General features: G+C 41.9%; 1 protein-coding gene across 1 annotated transcript in view; it reads right to left on the bottom strand.

Annotated features, from left to right (window-relative positions):
- Positions 1-4906: 4906 nt before the first annotated feature.
- Positions 4907-27559, bottom strand: part of LOC119701139 (cell death regulator Aven-like) — an 81847-nt gene continuing 59194 nt past the window's right edge. The window contains exon 2 of the mRNA XM_038137278.1: positions 4907-5026. Coding sequence (XP_037993206.1) covers positions 4959-5026 — 68 coding nt within the window. The 3' untranslated portion in view covers positions 4907-4958. The remainder of the gene's footprint in view (positions 5027-27559) is intronic.

Consider the following 27559-nt stretch of genomic DNA (forward strand, 5'->3'; position numbering starts at 1 on the left):
TCTGTTGGCCTTCTAGACCCTACTGGTATTCATATAACATATCTGATTTATTTGGGGGGCTGTAAAATACCACAGGTAGAAGGGAGAGGAAGGTGGAGAAAGGAATTCTAAGATAAAATGGATATATTTATTTTTTTAGGAACTATTGTTGCTCTCTTCTATGCCCCCTCCCCTGGCAAAGGTGAACTGCATATCTTTAGTTAATAATTAACTTGTCATGAGCTCCATCAATATCCCATCATGTAAGTGACAGAGGGAAGGGAGGCGATGGGGGAGGTGATCAGCACGACGTGCCAGCTCTGCCCGCAGCCTGCGATCTCGTCTCGGCCATAATAAATAGGATGAAATGCGCTCCTGATAAATGCCCATGTCATGGAGAGATTTTACCTTCACTCAGAAACAATGTAATATCTCAGCTATTACCCAAAATAATTTATCAATGTGTAATAGCTTTGTGCAGAGCTCAGATAGGAGGGGAGCAGCACTGCCCGAGATGGATGGATCCTACCTTCTGCTTTTAATTTTTAATGCTCGTAGGCAGCTTCACATTAAAGGCCAGGTGTCATATATAGACTTAATGTAAGAATGGAGTTCATGAATTCTAATCAGGAGAGAATCTCCCTCTCTCTTCTCTTGCTTTAGTCACTTCTCTTTTTTTTATTTATCAATTTTCCTCTCTTTCTGTACTCCCATCTTCTTTGCTTCTGTCATTTAGTCTATTTCTTCCTCCCTGTTCTTCAGCTATGTCTTACTCCCTGTCTCTGCAACATAACTATTTGGGTAGCTATTTGCTATTTTCAAAAACTGTACCACCACTTAAGGATGAACTACTTCTGCCTTGGTCTTGGTCTCATGTTTTTTACATAGAAAAACAAACTCAACACAGGTACCAGGTCAGCATGTTAGAATTTTATATCCAGGCAAAAAGCCCAGGACAATAGTGATCAAGTGTGGAAAAATCACAACCAAGTTCATCCAAATTCATTGTGGAATAATGTTACTGAAAAGATCCTGTCTTAAAGGATGCCAGTGGAGAAGGCATATCCCATATTCTAGCCAAATCACATAGCCTTGCAAAGAAACACGTTTCTTCAACTGGCAAGAATACAGTACTGGGATGTGTGGATCCAAAAACTACCAAATCACAAGGTCTCGTTTCCCCAGTATTTCTAGTCTTCTTATAGCCGTGCCAGCCACATAAATGTTCTCTTTGCATTCAACACTACACACATAAACCCAGCTGAGACACATCTCATCTAGTGGTCTGCATCAGAGGAACCTATCCAAGGGCCTCTGTAGCAATATGTACGGACAACAGGATACTGCCAAGAAGTGTCATTAAAAACACACCATAAGGACTCCCATTAAGAAATATCATTATTGTATCAATACACTACATCAAAGCATGACGTACTGTCTGGGTGAGACACACCTGAAAGCACCAGCAGTGCATGACAGCACTCTCAGCTCTGCACAAAGAATGGAGCTGCAGGAAGGAAGGGGGGAGCACCACTTACTGGCCAGAATGTGCAGCAAGGGACATGCTTCATACTAACAGCAGACACAAAGATCAAAGAAGTGCCACAGGCTGCAGAGGAAAAGATCAACTGTTTGGACTTTTGTTTGTACTCAAAATGAAGGAAAATATAAGCACATCAATGCAATACTGCACACAGGAGGAGCGCTGCCAGAGTTGCCAACCATTTAACAACCACTTTGCTGACTTGCAAGCTACAAAGACACCAGTGCTGAGAGGAGCTTGGGCTTGATTTCCTGCCTTCTATTAACAAAGGTAATGTTAACTGCTCCATTTGTTGATTGACCATGCAGGGACCACAGACTGAATGATTCTTGGGAAGTCGGTCAAAACAAAAGATTCCTCTTGTGCCTAAAAACCAGGATGGTATAAAAAGACTAGATTGGTGCTGCTTCCATGTCCTTTTCCAGATAAACAGAGGACAACCGCCTTTAGGGGTGCATTGTCAGTTAACTACTTCTCTTTCCCTCTCCACTCAGAAATCTTTCTTTCTAGAACATGAAGAACTTAGCCAACCAGAGCAACACAGTTTCATAAGAAACTTTCTTTTAATGTTTCTTACCTTCCTCAAGGACTGCTCTGTGAACATTCCTTTATTTTCACCTTACTCCTTCCCAGCACTGCATGTCACACAGTTCAGAGGGTCAGATCTGACCCAGCTAAAACAAGTACCACGTGCAAAACTATATTGGCTTCACATGACCTTTTCAATGGGTGGTTGATCAAGGGAAAAGAAAGCATGGTGTCCCACTGTGACAAATCCTTTCTGCACAGAAATAAGCCATCTCTATAAAAGATGTTAAAATCAAGTTTTAAGAAAAAGTGATTGCATAATTGATAAAAGCTAATACTTATCTTTGTGAATGACAGAATAAGAGACTGCAAATCTTTGAACAGTGTGGTACCAGGGTACAGGAAACAGGTGGCTGTTTGTGGGCAGAAGCCCTGGAAACTTCACACTGTCTATAGAGATCCCCAAGACTGCCTTATCAAGTGCATTTTGCTCCTCTAAGTCTGTGTATAAATGTATTACTGCAAAGGCAGGACACCAGCATCCCCTGGTGCAGCAGGCTTAGGACACCCTCTCTGATACACAATTATCTGAACTAGTAAGGAAGAGAACTGTTGTTTGAAGAGGACAGAAAGATTGGGTTACCTCCTCTGAATACCACTCACTTAGTGTCTGTGGCCTGGCTCCAGGCCAGGAGGAGAGCAGCATGCCCTTGTCTGTGTTGAATGAAAGCCCATTGCCTGCTGCCAAACAGCCTCAGGCAGACAGACAGTGATTCCAAGAACTGAACTAAGAGCTCTAAACTCATTCATTCATGGTCCAAGATATTTTCTAACTCCAGGAGAAGTGATAGAGAAAAAAAGAAAGGTAACAGGTAACAGTCCCCCAGGTAACCGTCTCTTGCACCATGCAGCCAAAGTCTAATCAGGGTCTATTGCTGTCTCATTCCATTGCTAACACTCTGACTCTAACTGCCGTGTACTACAAATTAATTCATTCCTTCAGGCCTTGCTGTTCAGTAACTGGCTGTCACAGCAATCTCCCAAGGAGCTAATTGAGAGTTGTGATCCGTGCAGTATTTCCATTAGTGCTGTAATGACAGGCACTCAGACACACACATGCACGCTCACACACAGAGCACAGGTTCCTCTGTACCCACAACGAGGAACAGATAACAAGCCAGTGCCATCTCAAGTGCTCAGCAGCAGCTGTGAAAAAGGGAGAACAGGAGGAACAATATCCATGATTCAGACTGAGGTCATCTAAACTTGCCCTGAATGAGAGCAACTTGCTCTCAAGACAAGCTCCTAGTTTACTACAGGAGAGTGAAATCCTTCACATATTCCTCTTCTGTCCAGTGGCACTGTTCCCAGAGACTACAAATCCCACCAACAAGTCATCTCTATTTGAGTGGCCCTCTCCATTGCATGGTGGGACCGTGCAATGTAATCTCCTTAGAGATGTTTCTTGAATAAGGGTGATTGCAGATGTAGCTGTGTGTGGCACTGTAGAAGACATTAAGAGTCTTACAGGTTCTGCTTAACAAACTAGAATAGATGTTAATTTGGGAGGAATGTATTTGATTGGTTATGATGTGGTTCATTCAAGAACCTGGATGGCTCAGAGGTAAAGTCTGTTTTTTAACTTAGTCTCTTTTTAATTTGTTTTTCCTTTCATTTGTAGTTTCAAGCAGATCAACAGGAAAACACTACATGCAGCACCTTCTATAGTTGTGCCACCTGCTAGTAAAGACAGCCATCATAAAGGACACAATTTTAGGTCTCTTCTGGACTACAGCCTCATGGTTCTTACCTAGAAAGCAGAGTGATTCAGACTAGTTCAGGAGGCACTTCTCACTGAGTGCTTTATTAATTTCAAAGTTGTGAGTAGTTTCTTTATAAAGGAAAGGCAGTTTCAAAGTCCAGTAACAATGGGAAAGAAAATTACAGCAATTATTATCTATATATATTATTATATTATATATAATAATTATGTAATTATATTGTTTTGAATTATGTATTTGCCAATGAATTAATTCAAAGTGATCTGTGTGGTTATTGTAGTTGCCAAACAGACTGAAGTCAACAACTTTAGTCACCCTTAAGCTGAGATTGTTGCAATGGTAGAAATAACTCAGCCATGGGTATGGAAGTAGTTCATGCTGGGAAACTACCAGTAAGCAGGTGAAGGTAACCTTGCTTGGGACAGGGCTACCCACACAGTTCCAGGTTTCCAAAACCAGCTTTTTGTGAGGAAATGAACTGCAGATTCTTCAGTGCATTCCAAAGAGCAGACTCTGTTACTCTGACTGCCAGCGCAGTCTGGCTTTATGGGAATAGGGAAGCTACCCATTCAAGGTACACAAACAGCCTTTAGGGCTCAAATAGAGGATTAAGTTACTGAGCCTTAAGTTGTGGCATATAATCCTAGCTTCATAATTGAGCATGTGCATGCTTCTGGCATGTGATAAATGCAAGGTCATTTGACTTAACCTAGGAGAAGACAGCGTTAAGTGGAACTACTCCATGTCTGCTGCAGGCTAGTTGTGCACACAGCTGTTACCACAGCTCAGCTGATACACAGTAATTTGTTCAGTTGTGCTAAATGTTACTGCATGTACAAACCCCGATTCTGCCCTCTTGTGACAACACTACAGGAAAATTCAGTTTACAAGTCAGATGAATTTGATAATGGAAACACAAATTTTAAAAAAACTTCCACAATTGCAAAGGGTCCCTGGAAATTGGGTTAATATAGGATGTTCTGAGATATCCATGTAGACCTATACAGCAATATGTTTGGCTCTCCTATGTATCACTGTAATTACAGTTTTCAATTGGACATACCTGCAATAGATATGATCCCACGGGGGCAGAGCAGAAGTTAACAGATCTGGTATATCTACCTCTTCTACAGGTAATGAGGCTGAAAGCTCACACCACACCAAGAACAGGCCTTACCATCACTCATGTGAGCTTCTGAAAAAAGGCCAGAAGATAACAGTGAAGAAGGTTCCAAAAGCCCAGGGTCAGAGAAAGTCCTGGAACAGGCCGCGCAGTCCACTAGGGTGTGATGTGTCCTGTGACTCCAATTTAAGGATTGATCAGGGCATGCCCAAGGGATAAAAAGTGGGCATAAAACTTATCTCTGTTTCAATGTTTCAAACCTGTGGTTTAAATGGAAAAGGTCCTGAGTTCTGATCAATAACTTCTTAACAACAGATGACAACTTTATGATGTGCCACAGAATAGCTTTGGATTCTGTGCGAAGTGCTAAGTCATGCTTTTTCTCTTCAAATGTGTTACAAGAAGATTTCCAGCTGAGGGGTGAGGGTGGAATGCGTACATAAAATGAGTGATTTATTCCAGACTATTTTGAACTGATTACTTGAAGTTATGGTTACTGCTTTAGTGAGCACGTCGTGTATTTCAGCACAAACTGATCTCTTCATCAGTCTGCCATGCCAGCACACATATAGTTACATAGCACAACAGGATCACCCCAAACAACCTGAAGTAAATTCTGTGGCCATAATATGTTAAAGAAGCACCTGTTCATGTCAGAATTTGACATTCCCATAGTCTCCATGCACAGCATAATTTTGAGGGCTGACTGTTTTGCTACCTCTAAATCTCAACGTCTGTGTTTCCTGAAACATAATCCTGTCAATATTTGCACAAGTTTGGGCTTGGGTTTTTTTACCATGGCTCACCAATGCTTGAATTGATCCATTTTCTAAAAAGAGGAAGACCTCAAGCCTGACAAACTTTCAGTGCTCACTGAAAGTTAGCACTTGTTCAGTTAAATCACTCAGTCACGTTTCCATCACCTTCCTTTGAATGTTCTTGCAATAAGCAATGCAGTCACAAGCAGAAGAGCACTTGCACATGTGCTGTCCCACAGCAAAATAATGGGCAGGGATGGGCTGAAGGGAAAGCACACTTGGACTCAGTGCATAGGCACACAGACAGCACTTGTGCACACAGCCTCAGGAGAGTCTGGGAAGTTCTTGCATGGTGCAGTGGAAACTAATTTCTAAAAAGATATTTTCAAGTTAGTGCAACACAGAGAAGTCTGGGATATTCCTCCAGAAATCCTAGTGTGAAACCTGGTTAAGCACTCAGCCAGCAAGTGCACAGCTATTGCATGTGAGTGCTTGGCCCTACAAAGCCATCATGCTTCCTCCTGGAAAGGGTTGGCATATCCTACCTGAGGAGCAGCTGTGTAATGTAACAACGTGGAAATGTAAGAATGGAAAACAATGGAATAGGTCCGTGCTACAGTAACTGGTCTCATATTCACTGCTGGGTCCAGCAAGGTGAGGTCAGCCAGTCTCCATATGGCTTTTTCTATCAAACCCAAGAAGAGCAGGAGAACATGTCTATTTGCAGCTTTAGTAATACACCACTGCTGTGAAGTTCTTCCTAACAATTACTTTTTGATAATCCAGGCAATGAACTGTGAAACCTTTTAATCCATATAAACCTAGCAGTGAAGTCTTGAAAACAATACACAAACACTTGTATACATGAAAAGGGTTTACCAGTTCAACCAAAACCACATTTTAAACCACTTCTCTACCTTCACCAGCCAAAACACCAGGAGCTGCTCTCACACTCAGACAAGAATGTTGTAGTGGAACCAACACTGATTTTGCTAAGCAGACATAGAGGTCATCTACCAGTTTAATTAGTTGTTTCCACAAGGCCTTAGTCTCCCCATTAAATATTGTATCTTCAGTGCAGCAGGGCTGGACAGTGCTGCAAGTGTCATCAATTGTCTGTTAGGCTGGATGAACCATGGGTCCTTCATATTCTTCCTGATGTCCAGGAGAGAATGGGTTATTGCTCCCCACTAGAGTTGGATCTTTGCAGGGTGGTTCTAAGCTTGAGGCCAAAAACTCCAGAGTGAAGTGGAAGAAAGGGTTGAGCTGTGCAAGGTTATAAGAAACATACACTGATTCCTCTAGAAATTCCCAAGGCTCCTGCTGGCTCCATGACTCTGACACACAGAGTGAGAACATGGAGGCAAGCTGATGTGGAAATGCAGCAAGCCAGCAGTTGCCCAGAAGAAAACAGACACAGCACCTAAAACGCCTTCACATCACACCTTCCCCAGCAAACCCAGGCCAGCCCCAAGGTGCAGCACAGTCCACCTGTCTTAGCTCAAGCTGTCCTTGCAGCATAGTTTGACATAAGACAACAGGCTACCCTATGAACATATCTGCTCCTCCTGTGAGAACAGGAGTCTTGAGAGAGGAGGAATCAGTCACCTCAGAGGACTGGATCAGAGGAGGATGCAGTGACCTCATCAAATCATTTGGAGGGAAGCTTTGGGGAACATCTAGTCCAGTTGTGAAGTGAGATGTCTACCATCACTAGAACTTGTCAGCTGTGCCTTTGTCTAGCTGAGCCTTGGAAACTTCCAAGGATTGAACTTCCATCATATCTATGGGTAATGTTTTTCACTGCAGCACGGGCTCCCCAGGAAAGTTTTCCCTTTGCCTGCTTCAAATCTGCCAAGACACAGGATATACTGGTGGCCACAGCTTGCAGAAGACCAAGTCCTACCTTGACTATTTTAAAAATGGAAAGCAAAACTTGAGTAAAAATAAGCAAACATTTGGAAACACATTCACAAAGAGAGTACAAATGCATTTCTCATACTACCTGAAACTTAGCCCTAACTACAGGAACTCCTTTAGGATTTCTGTTTTCAAAAGCTCTCTCAGTCAGCAGAACTGAAGAAAGATTATGGTACTCTGATACTCCCTCTGACAGAATAAAGCAGCACAAAAACAATCAAGAAGACATTAAACAATGTCTGACTGCAAGCCTAACTTTCACAGCATTCTCTGTTCAGTAGGGCATTTTACAGAGCTGGGATTTCAATCTCTGATTATGACCCCTCATTTACGCTACTCAGTTCTCTAAGGTAGTTATCAAGCACACATAAACTCACAGGGGCACACTTGTCCCCTCTGGTTCTAATTAATGCCACTGAAACTCATCATTAGCTAGGTGCATGAGGGCAGCTCTTACACATGCAAGCATCCATCAAGAAAAACCCATTGTATAATATCAAATAAAGCAGGTATTGACTTCAGGGAGCCTTTTTTTCAGGATATTCTTCTGATTCAGTTCAAGAGAAAGCTAAAAAACCAAAACTCATGTACATAATTCAGCTCTTTGTCCACTTCTCTGGCTAAAGCAAAGAACTAGTTTTAGTCTGCTCCGCCATGTTCCAACTTAGCTCACTGCATAATTTAGTGTAGTTGTCTTATAAATCACACTTATAATCACAGAATTAGGATTGGAAAGGAACCCTAGAGGTCTTCTGATCCAAACCCGTGCTCAAAGCAGGCCCAGCTCACTTAGATCAGACTGCTCAGACCGAACTGTGAGTCTCTTCTGAAGAAAGCCTCTCTGTAACCACTCCCATTACAAAGAACTTTTTCCTTGGAGCTATCATAACTCCCCTGTTGTAGGCTGTATTAATTGCCTCTCATTCTTTCTCTGGAACTCTCTCTGTCTTTAACTATCCATTAGGCAGTTGAAGACTACAATTAGACCTCTTTTAGCTTTTTCTTCCTAGCTGAATAAACTCAGGTCTTCCAGTCTTTCATTTTATATCACGTACTCCAGTCCTCTAACCACCTTTGTCATTGTTGGTCTTGCTCTGCTTTGTCAACATCTTACCTACACTAAGAAGCCCAAAAATGAAGACAGGACTACAGGTACAGTCCTGTGATTGCTGAATAGAGGGGAATAATCACTCCTTGAGTTGCTGGATAAAATCCCATTAATGCCACCTAGTATGTGCTCAGCTTTCACTACCTCAGTCACACTGCTGATTGATCTTCAACTTGTGTACCTGCCTCCCCAGGTCCTTTACTGCAGAGCTGGTCTCTAACCACATGAATTCTGACCCACACTTCTTGCAAAAACTACACACACTTTTTGATATGCCTTAGCAACACCACAAAATCAACATGTCATTTGTAATTCAAGGTCAGAAAATACACCTCATGTGCAGAACAGAAAACAGATATGAGGGCAGCTGAATTTGTTTGCAACTGACCATTTAGGGCATTTTTAGGCATAATTTACAAATTGTATTCCCCCACCTCCTACTTTACTTTTTTCCTAGTGCAGTATCTGACCCTTAAATGGTTGCGTCAGACACCACAACTTTTGCCTTCTCTGAGGCCACATGGACCAGATGCAGCAAGACAGCCTGACCAGCTGTCCCTCACTGGAGAGAGGGAATAAGGTCCAAATATTTTTTAGCAGAGTCAAAGGAATCAAAAGGGACACATCCTTGCACCACAATTTCTAGCTTGTGGGCAAAAGAAAGGTCTCTGGTTCACAGTAGGTACTTCGAAGCTAAGGCTGGGGAGTGAAGGGTGGAGGAAAGGTCAGGACTTCAGCATTCCCCTCATCTTCTCACTCTGAGTTTAAATGAACAGAGAGAGAAGGAGAAGAAAGATGGCCTACCTTGTCAAGAAAGCAACAGAAAACAGTTTAGCTCTCCAGACAGGACACCACAATATGGAGCAGTGAGGACAAGCAGGCCTTTTCCTTCTGTCTTCCCTACAGTCATAGTTCTGATGGGATATTGAATTGTGTTAGCAGCACCCCTGGTGCAGAAGGGTAGTCTAAGACACTGTATCTGCTCCATCTAATGATTTCAGAACAAGTCAGCTGCAAGCCTGTACTAGAGATGAAGATAGCTGCAGGCAACAATATAGGGCACTATAGACTATATACAATCTGAGGCTGCAGCTTGGTGGTCATGGCAGTAGAAGAGCTGATGGGAATTTCCCATTCTTCATAAGCTGATCAGTGGTATCGCGGATTTTATGAAATAGGATCCTTCATATTTCTTATTTCAGTTTTCACCTCCTTCCCTTCTATTTTATAAAAGCTCAATCTCTCTTAGGTAACGAACAAACAAACAGCAAATGAGAGTACAATATTATATCCATGGCATCACAGCAGTCTGAGACAGACACATCACCACAACCAAAAAGACGAGGAGAGGAAGTTCATACAAAGTACTGCCTTGCCTCAGAAGGCAAATATACAGACAGAAAGAACTCCAGCACAAGTGAAGAAAGCCTTCAGTTTGCTTGGCTCCTGAAGCAGAGGACTGGAGCAGCCTACGTTTTGACTTAACTGCCATAAAACAGGGCACATAACAGCAGTCAATATCTTCAAGGATAAGCAGTAGAAACAGATTATATACACTGCCATGCGTGTGCATGTTGCATTGCCAGAGCCACATCTGACGACCAAGTTTAGGTGACAACACTAGATGCCTGGACTACAACTTGATGCAAAAAATTAACATCCCTGTGGCGCATTGTAGAACAAAAGCTAACACTTTCTTTACAAAACCATTTTCTGTTTCATTTCCCAAATGGAAAGCCAATTCTGAAAAGCATAGATACTTTTTCTTATCTAGCCGTAGGTTTACATGGTGTACTGCTGGCAAGGAATCTTTCCTTCCCTTGCTAACATTCTGGCATCAACTCTACTGCTCAGGAAAAGCCCAGTCTTCCTGAGATCACTATTTATACTGGATGCCCATTAATTGCATTACTTGAAATGATTTGCTGTGGGTTTTCTTTTTTTATTCTAGCTGCATTATGTCGTGATCTGATGACTGATTGGGTCCTGTGAGCAATCATGAGCCCAAGCCTATTGCTTCTAGCTTGATAGAGTGTATATCTCTATTTCATATTCAATAATGATGAATGGTCATGGCTTACATTTATATAAGGCCTTTCATCCAGAAAGATCCCAAAGCACTTTACAAATTGATTTACTGTGCAAACTATGGGGTTTATTCTCCGCTTCATAAGCTCGTATAAATTCCATTGAGTTACTTGCACTTCATCACAGTACTTGGTATTGCCCAAACAAAGCACAAGCAATACACCCAGCAGAGAGCCAGGGAATACTTATAAAAATATTAAAGAGTTCAGAACTTCAGTTCTATGTCTTATCCAAAAGGCAGAATCTTTAGCAGGACAGCATCCACCTAACCCTAGAAAAGTACTACTTTCTGCACTACTTCTAATAAGGCTTCTCGCAGTAAAGCATTCCTTGGAAAGGACATGACCAAGTCTGCCTGCTCATATGACTGCACCTTCAGACAGTAGCTGCTAAAAAAAATTAGTTCTCTCTGTTTTAAAAAAATACTATTAAACAGAAAACTACTAGCAATGAAACATCAGTAGCCATCAATATAGGTTGCTTGTGCTTCTTAAGGGTTGCAAAAAAAATTAAATATGAGGAATACTCAGGCAAACTTCCTGTCAAGAATTTTGAGCAAATATTGAGCACAATATGATGCTCTTCACTAAAGTTTTGAAGCAAATCATCCAGTTCCCCTCTTCTCTGTTTAACTTGGAGTGGGAAAGGAAAGCACCAGGTATGAACCTGTGTTGATCAGCTGCTGTTGTTCCCCACCAAAAGGGAATCCCAGATCTGGGATCTAGCCTTTACATTTCCAAACCAAAGGGATACTACTCTAGCACTCTAGCACTTCTAGAGTGAAGCAGGAAACTCATGACTGAGATGATAGGTAATCAACTTAAATATTTTCTCCACCCAGTCTAAAAGCTTTAAAGGAGCAACACCATCTCTACCTCCATGACTTTGTCAGAGAATTAAGTGAGGTGCATTAAAAAAAAAAACTATTCTCTAATAAATATGGTGCCTGTGAAAGTGTGAGGCCAACAGTGGCTCTTACCAGACATGGCTCTTGCCATGGTGTAAGCTGAGTACCTACCTTTTCTCCACCGTATCACTTCTGAAATGGCTCCAGTACAAATGCTGGTTCTAATCTGATCAAAGACCAAGTCATGCCAAATTATCCAATGTGGGTGAGAGACCTACCTCCTCATGGATTTTAACCAAAATTTGTTCTCTTGAAACCCAAAAAGAAATAGCTCACAGATATTTGAATGTAAAAGGTACATTCAAATAGTTCAAAAGTTCTAGCACTAATCTAGTGAATCTAGTGCTAGAACTACATAAAACTTCCAGGTGTTGACCATTATATTTTCTTTCTTGGCTTATCAGAATTAGCTGACATATTGCAAGAATAAGTACAGTCAAAAATAAAAAGAGAAAAAGTCTTTCCCTCCCTTATTACATTATGGACTGTTTGCCATATCCTTTATTAGTGCCACAGCTAAAAAGAAATATGGCACAGGTTAAGACAGGGCAAAAAATCCTTCTAGAGAATTGACAGCATCAGCCTGAAAGGTCCCACGTAACATGCATTCCTGGGGTAGGTGGAAAACATGGGGGGATATATCCAGAAGTTTCTTGATAGGTAAAGGCCAATGCAGCTGCTGTCAGTCCCCAAGTTATGCGTGTCCCATCTCTATTCTGGTCAGCCCTAGCAGCTTGTCCAATACCTTACACAATACCAAAAGATGTAAAATCTTCTGGACTTCAAAAGAGGTTTTAAGGAGGGTGTAGGTACAGAAGTCTTGTATCCTTAGAGGGTTTCACGGTCCAGTCTTATCTTTCCCACACACATCCCTCTGCCCATCCAGCACTTTCCCCCTAGCTCCTCCCTCCTCATTTAACTTTCTCTGTATCTCATGTTCTGCATGACAGCGGCTCCTTTTTCTCCTTCTGGCTTTGATGCCAGTATGAGAGGAAAGACTACAAGAGCCAAGCTTTCAGTTGTGGCCAGTAAGATGACAGTGTCCTTCAGATGTTTGGAGAAACAGTGACATAGAAGACCAGATCAAGGCCCACTGACCTAAGATAAAGCATATATTTGCATCAATAGAAGAGCATACCAGTAGTCCATAATGAGGGCTTGTTACAGACAGCACTATGAGAATTTAGCTGCCAAACACCAGCAAGCAGTTACTGGTCTCATATGAGCTACAGTAAAAAAAAAAAAAAAAAAAATCTCAGTAAGTTATCTACTTTTTATAATGCAGGGATACTGAAGAAAGTATAATAATGGTCCTTTGCCTTACTGTAAATCATAAAATCATGGAATGGTTTGGATTGGAAGGGGTATAAAAGATCATCTAGTTTCAACTCCCTGCCCTGGGCAGGGACACCTTCCACTAGACCAGCTTGCTCAGAGCCCCATCCAACCTGACTATGAACACTTCCAGGGATAGGGTATCCACAATTTCACTGGACAACCTATTTCAGTGTGTCACCACCACAGCAAAGATCTTCTTTCTAATATCCAATCTCAACCTGCCCTCTTTCACTTTAAAGCCCTTCTCCCTTGTTCTATTAGTACATCCCCTTGTAAAAAGTCCCTCTTGAGCTTTCTTGTAGCCGCCTTCAGGCACTGGAAGGCTGCTCTAAGGTCTCCCCAAAGCTATCTCTTCTCCAGACTGAACAACCCCAACTCTCCCATCCCATCTTCATAGAAGAGGTGCTACTTCCTTTTGAACCTCTTTGTGGCCCTCCTCTGGGCCCTCTCTAAGTGGTCTGCATCTTTCTTGTGCAGAGAACCACAGAGCTGGATGCAGGACTCCCAGTGGGGTCCCAGGAGAGCAGAGTAGAAGAGGACTGGCACACTGCCTTTGATGCAGCCCAGGCTACGTTTGGCTTTCTGGGCTGCAAGTGCATGTTGTTAGATCGTGTCAAGCTTCTCAGTTTGACATCCTTACCTCATTACCTTCACACTAGAGAGATAAAAGGGTTCCTTAGCCCATAATGAAAGTGTCATTGTATGGACAAAATACTTACTGTTGGCGTACGTTCTACAACCTGGTCAAGTTTTTCTAGCTGGATGGCCCCAGAGTGACACCACCAGAGCAGGGCACCAAAAGGTAATCTAAGGCCAAAACAGGAGGCTCCCCACCACAGCTGCACTAGGAGTGTTTAGAAACTGAAGACCACCACTAAAAAACCACAAATAAACAAACTACAAAAGCTACAATAACTTACCTCAGAGCCAAGGCTGTCTATAGTTTTAGGAATCCTGAAAGATTACCAAGCACAGCAAAAGGACCTCCATGTTAGGAGACACTGTTCAATCTAACTGTTCAGCAAGTAGCTGTAAAGATTTTAGGGGGTTTTTTACCCTTAGAAAACTTGTTAACAATGACAGGACATCTCATCAACACTGAAGAGCAAGTGGCATGAAAATGACAAAGTAATTGTAAATTAAGGATATTACATAAAATTAATTAAAGAAACAGGGATTTCCCAGCAAAATTGAAGAAAAAATGCCTTACAAGAAATGACAGCCAAAATGACAGAGATTAGATTTTATTTGCACTCAGCTGTAAAGCCAAGGACCAAACAAATGCTGGAGACTGAGATTCTCCTGAAGTAGGAGGATCCTGACCTTCCACAGCAGGTGACACATTCACAGGGGCAGAGATACTAGGGAAGCCTGCAACACTTTCCAAAGCCATGTTTATCCTAGGGATAAGAAGGTTCTCACAGTCCTCCACATGCACCAGGCTATTAAGGTTCAACAGCACTGAGCTCATGTGATATCATCACAGCAAAAAATGAAGTAGACAACATTTTTGGGAATGAAAATAAATACTTCCAAAAGCTTTGTAAGAAGAAAATATGACTGGTAGTGCCCAACAACCTTAAGTTTTATATACACAAATAAGAATAAAGCAATATAATACAAAGTTTTCAGTTTCTTGGCCTTTGCAGGCAGATCCATTTGGACAGAATAGAATAGTGCCCAGTGTCCAGTTTCATGAGCCTGAAACATTATTGTATCTCCCTGTAGTATCTCCCAGTTAGCCAACAAACTTTTCATCCTGTAGCTCCCCAGAGATGGCAAGGCATCTGGCTGCCCACAACAGCCAGAGACAGATGTCTGGTAAAGCCCTCCTATCTGAACAGGACATGACAGCACCCAGATCATCACTAAAGCAGGAAGGGAGTCCAAAAATGCATTAACTGAGGACTGAGAAAATGGTGTTTTACAGGAGCTTGTTGCAAAAGCAAATGGAGAGCTACAGGGCTCCTGAGGATTCTTCCTTCCCAAAGCAAGTGCCAGAAAGCACATGTCCTGTTTTTACAGGATCCTCTTCAGACTCCCAGTGTGGAGAAGCATGTTGAACCACACCATCCCCTTGCAGCCCTCCCTCCCTCTCTCTCATCTGCCGTAGATATACAAGGCTAAGTTGATGAGCTGTTCAGCTTAGTGTGAAATGTGTTACATTTTCCCCCCAGCTGCTTCCTGATTGCAGTATTTACTTTTAATCTCCTCTGCCTCAATGCCCGATAAAAACTTTGTCACATTAGATGGTGACAGATGGGAAAGAGAAGGGGGGGATCACTGCAAGGGAACGTCCTGGCTTCCCAATAATTTTTCACAACGCCAATTATGTCCTTCAGTGCTTCCTGGCATGTGCACCCATGTCAGCAGAGAAGGAAATAGAAAGGCATAAATAAAGACAAAACCAGGCACTGCGTGGCTTTAATCTGCAGAATAACATTTCTCATTTGGGTGAAATATTGTTGGATTCACTCCTGTGCTGGAAATGGAGACACACACACACACAGAGGATACACACAGAGATACAAATGGGCAGAGTTCACAGCTGCTTTCCTCATGCGTGGGTACTGCCATCCTCACAGCAACTCTTTGAATCGTGATCAGGAAAGCGCAGTGTCTCCTGCTTTCTGAAAGGTAACCATGTCCAGCAAGCCAAATTATGCCCTCTAACCCAGCTACCATGAGTAAGTAGGAGTAATGTGAAGATTCTCATCTTTAAGTTTTCAAAATGGTTCTTACAAAGTTTCAGATCATTTTATGTTGTACTTGAGGCTCCTTGCAAACTCCAAGCCTAATCCTGCATGCCATTACATTTGCCTCGGATGTTCCATCCAAGATGAGGGTCTCGAAAAGATAATCTTTGGAATCTGAGTTACTTCTTGCTTAGATTGCCAGGAGAAATGAAACGTAACAGCAACCACCTATATTGGTGGACATGTTTATAGTAGCAGATGAAGGCAGTCACGGAACCAAAGAGAGAGAGCTTCAGGAGGAAGGTGAGAGACAACTTTGACTCATACTGGGATTTATCCAGTCATACCAGTACAAAAAAACCCGTGTTTGTTTGCCCTTTATGTAGCTTCTTTGTAAATAAGAAAAAGAAAATCAAAACACAGCATTTTCCCAGACATCTTTTCCTTTGAACTAAGAGAATCGTGTGCTTTGGATCACAGCTACTACTGTCTTGACAATTTTGGTGCATATCAATACTGACAGAGATGATGAAGGGAAAGGAGCGTCAGCTGGAACAGAGAGAAGGGGTAACTGTCCCAACAAGTGAAACCTGTCATGATGGTGTACATAAATGTTCACAGGTAGGGCACATTCAGGCATCTTCCTTTAGGCCAGAACTTGGCCTGCAGGACTCTTGGTAAAAGCCAAGACAGTGTCCTTATATACATTACATATGAAATAAGATGTGTAAATATGGAAAAAAGGCAAGTAACTCCCAAACCAGGAGATTTCCAGGTAGCTACAAACTGGGCATCAGCCAAGGAGTTATTCAATCTCTAGGGGAAAAAAAAATTCATGAGAAGCCTCTGGGCTCAGAGCTAGAAGATTTAGTAGATATCAGACAAAGGACTGTGAGCCACAGAATTTATAAATGGACTCTGCTGTCTTAGCATCCAGGGAACAAACAGCTGAAGCTGGAACAGAAAAGATAAGGTAGAAGACTGCCAGTAAGTTCTTCAACTGTGTTCTTCAATTGCAGATTTGTTCCACAAAAAGTAGCCAACTAGTAACAGAAACATTATGCTCTCAGAGCATCCTTATGGTTTTTGCATTACCAGATTTTGGCAGTCATATCTCTATTTACATGCCTGTCTCTTTGGATCTATTATAGGCAGGTTTACAGAACTGATTATGTCAATGGAACTCCTCCAGAAGCTCAACTACAGCAGGTTTGGCATATTATAGTGGCAGTGAAAAATGCCCTTTTCCATACAGACAGAACCAGTGAGGTCCCTGAAGAACTTGTTGAATGAGAAAGGTACAAATTAGCAGCCCCAGGCCAGCTAGACCTCAATGGATGTGTAGGAGCAAGAACAGCCATTTACAAGAGAAAATTAGTATGAAGCAAAAAGAAATGTCAAGGCAAAGAGATTTAAGAAGGGTAAAACTCAGATATGAATAATTTTTTAAACCCTGTTGCCTTTCTGAATTATGACCGTGTAAGGCTGAGAACTGTGCATGGGCCATACAAAGATCCTCTGCAAGGTATCTGTGACAGAGCTGCTAAAAACACAGCATCATGTTTGCAAGCAGATAAAGCAGACAACTGCCTCAGGGTGGAACCATGTTCTAGGATGACATTTCGTTTTTATAAATGTATTGAGTCCAATAACTTGTGGTTCACTAACAGAGGAAAAATCAAAAAAATAAAATGTAGGTACATCCAAGTTATTTGTTTTCATCTATCTTCCAAATTAGTTACTTAGCAATACGCTCAGTTCTTCATGGCAGTATTTTTGGAAATCAAATAAAGGTATTTCTACAATGAAAGAAAAAAAGCCGCTATCTACTGTTCTAATGTAATTTAATCTAGAAATGTCTTTTTCTCAGGCAGAAGAGTTGAATCACATTTTCTTTCTCTGATTCTTTTTAGAGACTGTCAACTAGTTTTACTTGAATCTGTTCTCATTTGCAAATTACATTAAAGGAGTGGGACTGTCCTAGGAATCGAAGGCAGAAAAACTATATTGTTATTCACATTTTTATTTCCTTTTAAGTGAGAAGGATAAGAAACCAAAATGCAAAAGGCTCTTTCATCCCAAGTTTATCAAGCAATACCCATCCCACGGTTTCTCCTCAGTTCAGCTATGCTACCTTCCACACTTTAATACATGATCAAAGAATTTTTTACCGACCTATCTTAGAGCTTACCCTCAGACTGAGACTAAAGCACTGTCAGCAAGACTTAGAGAATTCTTATTCTCTAAGTTTTTCCCCTGTAATGAAGTATGTGCATTTATATGTCTCCCCCCCACCCCAAAAAAAAAAAAAAAAAAATTGGACTTTCCTTCATTTAGGCACAATGAGCTTCCTAATGATGGGAGAACAACTGGCAGTGTTGTTCACCAAGGGGATTTCACATGCTACCCCACTAACTTCAGGCTCTAGAGGACAGACAAGAACCCAGCTTCAATATGTGCTAAACTTTGCCCTACCCCCACTATTCTTAATCAATATCACCAGCTGCTCAGTGGAAAACTCCAGCCCTTGAAAACAAGAGAAAATTCACTTGCTTTCCTCTAAACCGTATGGTCTAGCACAGTAATGTAAGGAAGAAAGTTAAGCTAAACTTCCATGTCAAAGATCTGTCTCTCTGTTCAACACAAAGCATCGAAGACTATAAGGACAAAATGGTCACTATATAACCTGCCCTTCCAAAGGAAGCATGTGCAGGTTAAAAGAGTTTGTGATACTTTACTCAGCTGGTACTTTTGAGGTATTTAATAAAGTAAATAGTAAATCCTGTCAAGGAAGAAAAGGAAGCTTTCTTCCTGCCCTACAAGGCACTGAAATCAAATATTTGCATACCTCCATCATCCACACTAAGTTCTCAGGCTACACTAAAGAGTAGCTGGATTCCTAAAAATATTCACCAAAGAATCACAAAAGACTCCCACAGGAATCAGACCCATTGTCAGGAGGCTCAGTGTCAATATAAAGCCCACACATTCAGGGAATACTATTTCATAAGTCAAAAAACTTGTAAATTCTATTGATTTAAGGGAAAATTTAATCAATTTTTATTGATTAAATAGATTTAATCTATTGATTTAAAATGTTTACAGAGCATCAGCATTATTTTGTTCCAAAGCGGGCTTTTTAAAATTATCTATAAAGAAAATGAATTCTCATTAAAAGTCTATCTAAAAATACCATATTTTCAAGATGAGCATATTTTTCCCTGCTGTACTGCAGAACTTTGTACCAATAGCAAAATATTATTTTTTACACAATAAAAAGACAGCAGACTCTACGAGATTGTTCACAAAGCAGTGATTCAGGGGAAAAGTCTTTGGCTAAAGTAGATACCAAATTGTTAGGATGCAAAGAGGGCGATTTCACTACAAATGAGATTTTAATATTTATCTACATACAGAGCTCTCGTGAGACACATGGGTCAAGGCTACATGTACAGCTCTGCCTAGGGTTAGGGTTATGCCTAGGGTTAGGGTTTTGAAACCACAAAGCCCAGAACTCCAGGCACACTGCAGCTGCAAAAGACATCCCAAGCGGAACACAAAACTGCCACAAGGTGCCTTCCTCCACAGCTTTTCCTTTGGAACCAGCCTTAGCCCTAGTTTAATTTCCCGCCTAGGATTAGGGTTAGGGTTAGGGTTAGGATTAGGGTTTCAGGTTAGGGTTAATGTTAGAGTTAGGGTTAGGGGTTAGGGTTAGAGTTAGGGTTAGGGGTTAGTGTTAGAGTTAGGGGTTAGGGGTTAGGGTTAGGGTTTGGGTTAGGGTAGGGGGTAGGGGTTAGGGTTAGGGGTTGGGTTAGGGTTAGGGTAAGGGTTAGGGTTAGGATTATAGGTTAGGGGTTAGGGTTAGGTTTAGAGTTAGGGTTAGGGTTAGGGTAAGGGTAAGGGTTAGGTTTTGAGTTAGGGTTAGGTCTAGGTGGAGGGTTAAGCTTAGGGTAAGGGTTAGGGTTTCATGTCAGGGGTTAGGGTTAGGGTTAGCATTTGGGGTTAGGGTTAGGGTTAGGGTTAGGGTTAGGGGTTAGGGTTAGGGTAAGGTTTTGGGTTAGGGTTAAGTCTAGGTGGAGGGTTAAGCTTAGGGTAAGGGTTAGGGTTTCATGTCAGGCGTTAGGGTTAGGGTTAGCATTTGGGGTTAGGGTAAGGGTTAGGATTAGGGTTAGGGGTTAGGGTTAGGGTAAGGTTTTGGGGTAAGGCTAAGGGTTAGGGTTTGGGTTAGGGTTATGGTTAGGGTTAGTGTAAGGGTTACGGTTAGGGTTTAGGGTTAGGGTTTCAGGTTGGGGGTTAGGGTTAGGGGTTAGGGGTTGAAGTCAAGGTTAGGGTTAGGGTTAGGGTTAGGGTTAGGGTTAGGGTTAGGGTTAGGGTGTGGGCTAGGGTGTAGGGTTTGAGTTGGGCTTTCAGGTTAGGGATAAGGTTTAGGGCTAGGGGTTAGGGTTAGGGTTAGGGTTTCAGGTTAGTGGTTAGGGTTAGCGTTAGGGTTAGGGGTTATGGTTAGAGTTGGGCTTTCAGGTTAGGGGTTAGTGTTATGGTTAGGGTTAGGTGTTAGGGTTCGGGTTAGTGGTTAGTATTGCCACATCTGTGGTCACCATATATTACCGTGGCCCTTCTGGGCAGTCAGGACTTGGCAAAATGGAGGAGAGATTTTGACTCCATTTTCGAAAGTAGGTTTATTATATTTTGATATATATTACATTACAAAGGCCATTCTATAACTATACTACAAAGAATAGAGAGCAAATTTATCAGAAGGCAAGATAAGAATAAAAAGGAATGAATAACAAAGTTCTGTGACTCCTAAAGAGTCCGAGAGCTGCTGCCTCCTCGACTGGTCGCCAAGTAGAAACATCTCACATTGACCAAACGAGAAAGCACCTGCTGCATTCCACAGTAGCAGATAACAAATTGTTTACGCTTGAAGCTGAGGGTTAGGGTTAGGGTTAGAGTTGGGTTTTCAGGTTAGGGTTAGGGTTAGGGTTAGGGTTAGGGGTTCGGGTTAGGGTTAGGGTTAGGGTTTAGGGTTAGGGATGGGGTTAGTGGTTATCGTTAGGGTTGGGGTTAGGGTCAGTGTCAGGGTCATGGTCAGGGTCAAGGTCAGGGTTAGGGTTAGGGTTAATGTTAGCGTTTGGGGTTAGGGTTAGGGGTTAGGGTTAGGGATTAAGTTTAAGGGTTTGGATTAGTAATTACGTTTTAGGGTTGGGGTTAGTGTTAGCGTTTTGAAACCACAATGCCCAGGGTTCCAGGCACACTGCAGCTGCAAAAGGCATCCCAAGGTGAACACACAACTGATACAAGGTGCTTTTCTCCACAGCTTTTTCCTTGGAAGCAGCCTTAGCACTAGGCTGATATACTGCCTAGTGTTAGGGTTAGGGTTAGGGTTAGGGTTAGGGTTAGGGTTTTTAAACCACAACGCCCAGAGCTCCAGGCACACTGTAGCTGCAAAAGGCATCCCAAGGGGAACACTGAGCTGCTAAAATATGGCTTCCTTCACAGGTTTCTCCTTTGGACCAGTCTTATCCCGAGGCTGCTGGTACAGCTCTGCCTAGCCTTATGGTTCCACCTAGGGTTGGGGTTCCAAAAACCACAAAGCCCAGAGCTCCAGGTACACTGCAGCTACAAAAGCCATGCAAAGGGGAACACAGAACTGTCACAACATGCGTTCCTTCACAGTTTTCTCCTTGGAACCAGCCTTAGCCCAAGGCTGCTTTTAGTGGTGACAATGGCTCCTCATAATTCAACTTTAGTTAGATAATTTAGAGCAATATTCATTATTACCCCCTTGGATGTCAAAAAATCACTGAATGTTAAATGATTTGTACGGACTCTAAAGATCATCTAGTCCCCGCCACTCCCTGCTATGGCCAGGGACATCACCAGACCAGGTTGCTCAAGTCCTTATCCAACCTGGCCTTGAACACTGCTGTGACTGAGGCATCCACAGCCTCCTAGGGCAACCTCTTCCAATGTCTCATTGCCCTCACATTTCTTCCTAATATCTAACCTTCCCTCTTTCAGTCTATACCCACAGTCTATCACTGCAGTTCCTGATGAGCAATCACTCTCTGGTGTCCTTGAAGGCCCCCTTCAGATACTGGAAGGTTGCTGTGAGGTCTTCGCATAACCTGCTCTTCTCCAGGCTGAACTGCCCACATTTCTCAGCCTGTCTTCATAGGCACCAGTCCTCTCATCAACTTTATGGCCCTTGTCTGGACTTGCTCCAACAGGTCCACATCTTTCTTATGTCAGAACAGAGGAAAATCAGGGAGACCTTAAGCAAGATCTTAGAATATGCTGAAGGGATTAGCTAGATGACTCCAAACCATTCAGCATGGAGTAGAAGTATTATGGAAACATACCATAACTGTGACCAGGACAACAGAGGAAAAATGAAAAAGGAAAAAAAAAAGCCCAAACAAACAAAACACACACACACTACAAAAATAAAGAAATTAATACATTAATAAATTAATAATAATAATAATAACAATGATAATAATGGTGGTAGTAGTAGTCATAGCATACCACAGACAATCAATGCTGCTGTTAATGATTTTGATGGAATGGCCCAAACTCATATGAAGCAACAACCCCAACTGAAACCAGTGGTCCTCAGATGACATCAGCAGAGAGAAGAATCAGGACTGGACCTGTGCACAACTCCTCACCTCACACTGAATAGGAGGAAACAACACAGAAAAGTACTGGATATAGTCTATGGATTTTAGGCAACCAGTGAACCATGGCTGAACAAGAGGAGGCTTATCTTACAGCCTGCACCCTCCTCCCACTGAACCAATGAGCAGCAACTCCACAGGGAGGATAGAGCAGTGAGCTAACTCAGATGAGTGGAACTGCAGCATTAACATTAGGACTGAGGACCTCCATGCCTTAGCTGAGAAAAAACCCATGTCCTCTTTAAATAAGTTTCAAAAATAAGTTTTGACCACACATATTTGTCCACAGTTACTTCAGGTGCAATTTTGAGCCCTATGGAAGCAGAACAGGAAGCTTCTCAGTGTTTGTGATGGCGAGGATAGAGGGTTTCAGAAAGATTATCTCACAGTTCAAACTTGTTAATGAAAGAAATAAATTAACCAAGCTCATTTTTCAAGGAATTCTTGTGTAAACTGGAAATTTTCCAGTCTGTGAGCCCCGCGCTGCGCTAACCCATAAATCACAGCAAGCAGGTTGTCTGTATAGTGTGAGCAGCACGTTTGGAGATGGAGGGGCGGGGCCTTGGGGGAGAAACTAGCATATGTTCATGGAGAAAAAAACATAAAACCTAAACAGGAAAAAAAATACCTCCCTTGCCCACCACTGGAACAAAATAAAAGGCTTGGCCTCAGGCACTGGAACATACACTGTCTGCAAAGAGCCCCCCCAAAACAGGGGAAGGCACCTGAAACAGGTCAGCTTTTAATTGAATACAATATTAATTACCATGTGCACCATTAACAGTTTGTGGGATTTGACTAATTAATGTAATAGTTTCTGAGTCACGCTCATTAAATATGAAAATTACGCTGGTGAAAGGTATTGGTTTCATTATCAATCTTGTATGGACAGGAGGGGGGATGGGGAGAGGGTGCAGTGGAAAGATTCTCACCCCATGTTATTTGTTGTTAGCTCTCTTCTCTTGGATTTTGTTCAGGTGAGCAGACGGAAGAGCCAAAGTGAAAAAGAAAGAGACAAGGAGAAGAGGAAGCATTGCCTAGTGTCATGACCTAGTGGCTGTGAGTCAAAACCCAAAAGCTACCTACCTCAGAGTGAAAGTGCCCTTTCATTTAGTGGAAAGAGCTGTGTGGTCTGCATGAGGCTACAAGTTGTAGTCAATTCCCATCATAATGCTTAGTTTCCTTCATTCTCCTGGAACAAACATAATGAGAGAGACTGATGCCGCATGGGGTACTTAATTCATTAACCCATGTAAAGCATGTGGTGGTTCCTTATTGGAAAACTACAGGGAAAGTAATTATCACTGTTAAAACTCAGCTCCAGAGCAAATTATGCACTGAGGATATGCTGAGATATACTGCCATGGGACACACCCTTCACACGGGGCAAAAGTGTACAAAAGGAGGACCAGAGATGTTATACCTCCTGCTCCTATCCAGCAGCCCAGGTAGGGGCAACCCTGACTTACTCAAGAGAGAAGTGCCATTGGTTCTGCATGGAAAGAATACTCACCTGCGTGCAGGATGTCTGGGATGCAACAGAACAAAATGCAGAAGTCACCATCTAGACTGAAATTTGAGAATAAGTACACAGTTGGCAGTGTGTGTGTGTGTGTGTGTGTGTGTGTGTGTGTGTGTGTGTGTGTGTGTGTGTGTGGAGGAAACCCTCAAGAGTGACATAAAAGCCTAATCCACCTCGGGTTTCCAAGCACCCCAAAGGGAGTGCCATCCTGCTGACAATAATGCTTAAATACTGCACAAGGAGCCCTAGGGTGGTAGGAGGAGCAGAGGTAAGTCAGTGCTGGGTTAGGGAATTTTTTTTGGTTGTTTGTTTTGTTTTGTTTTGTTTTTTGTTTTTGGTTTGTTTTTCTTTTAGGAGAAAGGGGATAGCATTGTACCAGAGCTGCATGACTTCACATTCATGCTACAGATATATGCCAGCTTGGAAAGCCCAGATACAGAGAAAAGAAGAGAAACCAGCAGGTCAGGAAAAAGTAAGAAGAAAATAACACACATGAAAAACCCAACAAATTACTCAAATCCCTGATTCTCCCTAAATAGTGAGTAGAAAGAACAAGCAGTAAACCCTGTAAGAAAGAGGAAATGCCACACACTATGTTTTTATCACTTTGTCTCACAAATAATAGTTTTCTGATTTTTGTTTCTTCAAAACAGATGCCAGTCCTAAAGCATCTACTTGCCAGGAATCTGTGGCTGAGACTGAGTTGCTTGGATTGTTCATAGCCTATTCCTTTTTGAGCTAATAACATGCACAACCAAAAACAGTGCAGGCTCCTGTCCTCATTTTCCTTTCTCCATCTTCATCCCAGCCACACACACACAAATGTTCTTCATACTCCAAGCCTCAGGGCCCAGTCCCAAGCAAGGAAGTGTTATGCCCTGGTCTGTTTGGTTGGTTTAGGGGAAGGATGTTTGATTTACTCTGCAGTCTATGAAGAAACAACAAAATTCTCAGGACGTTCAATGACAAACTTTTACTTGCAAACTTTGGAACATCAAAGTAGAGCAAGGTACTTGTAGCCATTTTGGTTTAAAAAGCAACAATCTAAAAGCATAAAAATAACACCTAAGAAAACATATAATGGAAAGAAAGAGAAAGAAAGGATAAAAGTAGAAAGGTACATAGTCACCAACTCTGGATTCAGTGATGATACTTGATTGTTGCAATTTCCACTGGTTGAAGAGATGATCACCGTCTTAATCCACAGATGGGGAAGCCCACAAAACACAAAGTTCAATGGGTAAATATATGCTCAGGTTCCCAGTGGGAATGTCCAGGTACCTTCCCTGGGGTGGGGAGTTTTACACTGTCTGATGTAACACACAGGGGATCACAGAGCACTTCCAGAGTCTTTGATGATTTATGACAACTTTTAAGATGTTACAGCTGCCTCTCACATCAGTAGCTGAGCCAAATATGGCTCATCAGAATAAAAAAAAACCTTGAGGTCTACATGTGAATGTTGATACTTCTCAGGGAGTTTTCACACCTGAGCCAATTGTATAAGGATATTGCCATGACAAAAAGCATATACGCTGAAATCCCACCTCACAGGATCTGCTTCTTATCAGCCTCTTCCCTTATCGAGCTCAAACCCCAGCTTGTAGCATCCTGTGGTGTTGTTCAACCAGTTCTGCACCTGGGCTGTGACCTTGCATATCATCAGCAAATCACCACTGCTTTTGCAAATGGTTGAATGTTTGAGCCATTAACCATTAACCTTCTAGTCTCACATTAAGGCTATAACCACTTCTGTTTCATATACAAACTGTGAGTGCTCTAAGAAAGCTTTAAGTGTTGAAAGGACCCTGGTATAATTAAGCTTCTCTTTTACACAACGGCAGGCCTCTTTGCAACCATATTAACAAGGATACATTTTCTCTCCAGAACAAGACAAAGTCAAAAATTAGTCACAAATTTATGGAGTGAGAACTAGCTCCTCTTGCGATTCATATCCTACACCAAACAAACAAGACCTCTTCTGTACTGAAACAATGCTCCATACAGATTGTATTTTCCAGTCCTACCTTCTTCCAGGTCACAGGGTTTCATTTAACTCCTTCCCACTTATTTTAAAAAATAACTTTGCTCTTTTGAGTACATCAAAACAGCCAGAGCACTGCTGCCCTACAACCACCTCTATACTTGACTAAAGGTATTTTGGTTTCACTTCTGGGTATATTTCAGGTATCAAAGAAGATCTAAATTACACAGCTCCCCCTCTTGCTTTGCTGAATGTAGTTCATCACAGCAGTTAATAGGAAACTTTTGGCTCAGGAAGCCCCTAAAATGCTAGATTTCCAAATGCTACTGTTCTTCTCAAAGTATGCAATAGTGCCACCATCAAACAGGATACCAAGCTACATGAATTCTTGTTGAAACATTTACAGCTGCTTCATACTGCCACAGTTCCCATGGATTTTGTCAATGTGAATAGAGAGGACAAAGATTGGAAAGTTTCCCTACCAAAAGCAAAGACATTCTTCTCTAGGAAGCACACTGAGCAGCCATGCTCAGCCCATTGCTTCTCATTAGCACTACAACAGCTTTACAGCTTTTATCAGCTTACACTCATTTTTACCTCCACTGACAGTATCCTCTACAGACTAATTTGATCCTTTTCAGTTCCTCTCATTCTCCATTGAGTTTTTTTTTCATACATCTGTGCTGATGAAACAGAGAGGACTTTCCAGACTTGAGTAAAGGCCATTATTCTACGTACAAAAGTCCTGGTTGGTAAAAGAAAACTCACACCTAACCCAGAGCAGTTTGTGCGAGGAGAAAAGCTTTTGCAGCTAGGAAAATATCCAGGTGGCAGCTATGTAATCAATATATATTATGGCCTCCTGTATGTTCCATAACTTTACTAATGAGTTCATAGTGTTTAATTAATTTAACACTATACTGGTGAGATACGCTGTCACTGCCTGCCTGTTATCTCTTTCTATTTAATTTTAAATGTTTCCATAGCTCAAATCTATCTTTGAATGAAAGTCAGTATTCCCAAAAGAATATGGCAGTAGACACTTTCAGCTTCAGCTACAAGAAGACAGCGGAGTAAGAACATGAAGGGTAATACTCAATTAAACTCTAAAGTGGGTAAGCACAGCTATGCCGAAAGTGCAGCAAACTAAGTTATAACTGAAGTGCCAGGCAGAGGAGTGCAACAGCACTGCCCTTCAGATCTATAATGTTCCATCAAACATCAGAAAGTGAACCTCCAAAGGTGAGGAGGAGTTGATTGTTTTGTTACGTGATTTTGGTTTTCAAAGTTTTGGGGTTTTTTAAAGACATATCTTTCACCCAATCACACATCACAAGTCTAGGTGTGTCCGCAACTGCTAACAAATATATTTAGGAGACCACACCTAATTACTGCCAGTAGCTAATTGCATTGTTAAAACTGCACAGACCTCACTTCTGATACCACAACAATGTGGCACTTATCTAAGCAAAGTTATAAGTACTTTATTATCACCTCAATACTAGGTCTGAGTGGATAAATTCAGACTGCCTTAGATTCACCCTTAAAACACCATTTTGTGCTTCTCTGTATTAAAAGTTGACAAGAATTTGTCAATGTAACAC

Source organism: Motacilla alba, chromosome 5 (assembly GCF_015832195.1).
Source record: "Motacilla alba alba isolate MOTALB_02 chromosome 5, Motacilla_alba_V1.0_pri, whole genome shotgun sequence".
NCBI classification, from domain to species: domain Eukaryota; kingdom Metazoa; phylum Chordata; class Aves; order Passeriformes; family Motacillidae; genus Motacilla; species Motacilla alba.